The 4794-nt window shown below is 35.9% G+C and overlaps 1 protein-coding gene across 1 annotated transcript; it reads right to left on the bottom strand.

The window, feature by feature from the left end:
* Positions 1-575: 575 nt before the first annotated feature.
* LOC109505491 (uncharacterized) lies at positions 576-4474 on the bottom strand. Its single transcript, XM_019848261.3, has 4 exons — positions 4340-4474; positions 3444-3680; positions 1268-1354; positions 576-907 (listed from the first exon to the last, which is right to left on the bottom strand). Exons 2-3 carry the CDS (start codon positions 3666-3668, stop codon positions 1298-1300), a joined length of 282 nt encoding a protein of 93 aa, XP_019703820.1. The 5' UTR covers positions 3669-3680; positions 4340-4474; the 3' UTR covers positions 576-907; positions 1268-1297.
* Positions 4475-4794: the final 320 nt, after the last annotated feature.

Below are 4794 nucleotides of genomic sequence, written 5' to 3'. Positions count from 1 at the left end.
CTTATACAACCGGACATAGATTTTTATTTTTAAATAAAAATAAAAATAAAAAACAGAAATGATAATAAGTATCTGAAATGTAAGATTTCTTGTTCACACTCTAAGTCCATTGGTCTTAAATACAGCAAGCCATTTTCTATTGAAAGCACCCAACCGCTCTCAACTTTCGAAGTCATCACTTAAAAAAGCATGTAACCCCTTTGGTCTTGAAATTTCATGATTTGATATATCTTATTTAAATTCTAGGTCACTCTGGCCAAGATATAAGAACAGAAAAATTTCGAGAGCATGGGATACTTATAATGCACAATTGTACCATTGATTTTGAGCGCTTAAGTAACAGACTAAGGTTTTTCACCAATCAAAGAAAAAAATTATATCGTCGCGAATCACTGAATAGCCACGACCTGCAAGTTGAACCCTATAGCATCTATTTCACATTTCATTTTTTTCTTTTCCTTCTCTTTTTCAGCCAAGTAAAAACGCTAGAAAAACTGGTTGGCGCCAGCTAAAACAACACTTTGAACATGCATCTGACATGCATGAACTGTGAAACACGACTGAACATGTTCAGAAACCATGCTTTTCAAACTCCTAAAAAAACTGTCTTCGTTTCCCGACAACTTAAAGCCCAAAGAGTTTTCTAAACAAAAACAAGCCCAAAGGAACAGACCTTACTTATTATGCGACTATAATCTGAGTAAAAGCTTGAAAGCTCAGAAATAGGTATATTTGTAGCTGCATGAGCAAAAAACAGTCAACCGCTTGCTGAAAACTATACAGAGAAGGAAAAGCATCACAAAACACCGCCAGCAGAGGTATTACATGCTGGGAACACCATACATGTGCTCTCATATGTTATAGGGTCTTGCATCCTTCTTGGTGAGAACAGAAAGTTATTTCCCGTCTGTGGAAGAAAACAATCACCATTTAGATGTAGTGCTATTTTTTATGGTGGTCATGGAACCACAATTTTCAGATTCTCACAGGACAATCAAGTTCCATACAACTGGATAAGCGTCAAGGAGCAAAGCAAGATTTTAACTTTAAGAAATCGCAGTGAGTCACTTGAAGCAAGTTCGTTATTTGTCAATATTTTTGAAGAGGTCAGGCATTGAAATAACAACCAGTAAGATACAAAAATCAGCAATCAGTATGAATTATATACAATGGAGAAACACTGATTGCAGCCTTGCCCTATCATTTCTTTCAAAATTCGAGTAGCCTACCACGAGAGACTGACGCAGATAATGGGGTTAGAACTTACCAGTGCTTGGATATGCAGCCTTTCCTCATTTCACAGAGAAAGAGTTGCAAAAAGAAGTTCCAATTCCTCTTCCTGAGAAGCAGTCCTCTGTAAAGAAGAAAAGGGGTGAAACAAAAGAGAGGCATCAGATACAGTCGAGAAATGGAAGCATCAAACTTTACTCTTTGAACTCCCAATATAGCATGTCTTCATCTCAGTAGCAACAGTTTGCATTTATAAAGAATCACCTCTAAAAACAGCGACAATTGTAGATAGGAATGGTAACTAACCTGGCCAAATATACTGTCTTAATTACCGTTAATACCCATGGGTTGGCAAAAAGTATCAGGTACTTCGATCCTTCCTGTCCTAGTTACACCAACATTATAATGCTAAAGAAATATCAAGTTCCAAGAATTTTATCTCAGAAGCATCTTTGATTCTACAAAAACTGGCCAGAATTCGAAGAAATAACCCCCCAAAGAAATGCAGGCAACCACTTGAGATTATAAAGAAGTCATCTTGGAACTTCAATTAACATAACTATAGCAAGTCTAAAGGAGATAAGATCCTAAATTCTGCTTCTAGGCAAGAGGCCTAAAACTTGATTTTGACATATTATCATGTCATGTGAAAAAGCAAACTGGATTTTTTTTCACATTTCAGTTCTTGCATTTTGATAACTTCAGATTCACATTAGCCTGCTTTGGAGTAAAGATACCCAAACAGAGGATTAATTTAGAATAAGAACGCCAATGATAAAGACTTCCATAGATATACCAAATATTGACATTTCCTTGCCAATAAAGTAGAATATGTTGCTTTAATAGGTGGGAAAAAATATCTAACAATTGATAATTTAACAAGGGGGAGAACGGGGGGAGAGAGGAATTCTGCATGACAAATTAATTTGCATGTTAGAAGGGGAGACACCGATTTGTTGGTCAAAATACATGTTGCATAAGGAGTGACATGAACAAGTCAAAAATATTGATTTTTTCTTTTAAGAAAAATTATGTGTGGACATGGATATAACGTACTAAAATAGGCCAGCCATATTTTTACTCCATGCTCCTACTTGTTCGTTAGTCCACGAGAAATGCCTAATAATAGTCAGTTTGTGTCTCAGTCATTCAACAAGTTAACAACTGAAACATGATGCTTCAACAGTTCAACTAAAAATTAATCATGGTCAAAGTTTTTCCGTTACGGCATTAATTTACCTCATATGCTAGTATTTCTAATCATTCCCTTATCTTATAAATATTCAACCTTATTCTTAAACTTCTATACAAGGTCAGAAACTTCTTCCCCCAATTCCATTAACCTATTTCATGATATGGTGCTTTAAGATTGTTGAAATTTATTTCAATGTTTTGATATTCATGTATCAGCATAATAAGATAATAGTCACAAATCATACATGAAATCAGGAAACCCGCATATGCTATGTCAAAGGCCACATTGGAATGCCACATGAGTTTGAGGGTTGCAAATAGGAAAAGAATGCAAGACTGATTAACTGGCTCCTTCCAACTGACATGTATGACCATGGCCATGTTAACAATATGTAATATGCTAAATCTTTGTCAGGTAAAATTTACACCAACTTCACAACAACGTATTCCACTCCTTCTTTGCATACAGAAACCATTTTGCATATGCTATAGACCAATCAAGGTCAAAATTTCATGTTTAGGCAGTAATCATCAGCCTACAGTCTGAGATAACTTCATTCAGACCTATTGAAATTAGTCTCCTAGTCAGGTGGTCATGTTAATGGTTTTGGTCCAAAAACATGGGATTTTGGTTTCACATGTTTCGGTGAACATTATTTAGAAAAATAAAACTACATGGATCCAAAATTGAACAAAACATGTTTCAACATCCAAATTTCATATACAAATCCAGAATGTCTTCCTAAGCTGCAGAACTTGGATCTACTAAAAAACTTGAGATATTTAAAGATTGTGATAGTGGTTTATAGTTTATACTTTAAATCATCAATTTCTCCAAAGCTCACTTGAGATGTAAACAAGTGGCAGAATCCAGCCAGCAATAATGTCCAAGTAACACCATATCTAAACAATAGATACAAGCAAGCATCACAACACCTGAATTTAAATAAGTAAATACAGGAAAGCATGACAAATTGATCCAACAAAAGACAAAGCTTAACCAGAGAAGAAGTTCTCACTTGAATGGACATAAGATGTAAAAGTTTGTTCAGCACCCGCATGCGATGTACTGCATAGCTGCTATTGGAAGGAAGTTGGTTCACTCTAGCCACTTCAGCCTGAATGGCAGCTTTCTTTTCTTCGGATGGTGGTCCACTCCATCTGTCGGCTCCTCCAGAGTTCCTCGTACCATCTTTAGAGAGGTCAAGGTCAGTGCTGCCCTTAAGATGATCTATCTGATCCATATTGAATCCAACCTACACAGATATAGGTCAGAACAGAGTTCCTTACCTTCAAAGGTTCGATTAAACGAAAAAAAACCAACCAAGAAGGCATTAAAGCATATGAGCAAACATCTGCCGGATCCTTAAATGCAAGCAGCGTATCTTTAGCTCTTAAGTTAGAAATGCCTTCTACAACGAAGTTAGGGATGGTCTAAAGCTAAAACAACTGCATAGAAAACAAGTAACCCCTCTCTCTCGGCTTGAGGAATTAGTTATAAATTATATACTATCCAACTCAACATCAAAGCCAAGCGTATGATAATTTCTTTAGCCAACAAGTAAAATAAAATAAAACAAAAAAATATTTTTCAAAATAAAAGAAAACCCAGAAACAGCCTATTTATGATCGGATTTCACACAATAGACGATAAAATCAACGATTGCTGAAGGTTCCGTGGATCCATCAAGCAACCTATTAAGTTTACAGAATTAATGCCATAAAATTACAATTATTCGACATTTGGCAGAAGGTGACATGAATAAATAAGAACAAAATCTTTGTTCCTTCAAAAAACCCTAACAACACCCACAAATATAACCCAAATTCTTGAAGAAGCGCGGTACAGATTAAACATTTCGGAGATGGAAAACAGAAAACAAAAATAAAAGAGAAGAAAGGTTAAGAAAGTTACGGTCACTGCGCCTCGTTCTCCCTCTCCCTTTCCGCCTTGAACTCCCCTCTTCCTGTACGTTCCAGAAGAAACCTCTCAGATGCGCTGGAAGGGAAGAGAAGGAAACACGCACACCGCCGACGTGGCCCGGCCCGTAGTTTAACCTTAGGCCCACCCAGGCCCAAATGGGCCGATCCGACAGAGTCTCTGATCTAACTTCCAGCAGCGGCTGCTGTCCAACTAATATTCATACTCCACAATATCATTTTTTTCATTTAAAAATTTTAAATAATAAAAATTTTTATTTTAAAAAAATTATAATATTTTATAATATATTATTTTTATATGCATGATATTATAATATGACTCAAAAAATTATGATATCCTGTAGTATATTATGATATACTGCATCAAATTATGACTTCCTACATATAGGATGTCATAACCCAGGATATCATAATATACCACAGGATATC

This window comes from Elaeis guineensis, chromosome 2, assembly GCF_000442705.2.
Source record: "Elaeis guineensis isolate ETL-2024a chromosome 2, EG11, whole genome shotgun sequence".
NCBI lineage: Eukaryota > Viridiplantae > Streptophyta > Magnoliopsida > Arecales > Arecaceae > Elaeis > Elaeis guineensis.
The sequence above is the reverse complement of the archived record's forward strand: the minus strand, read 5'-3'. Positions and strand labels throughout refer to the sequence as shown.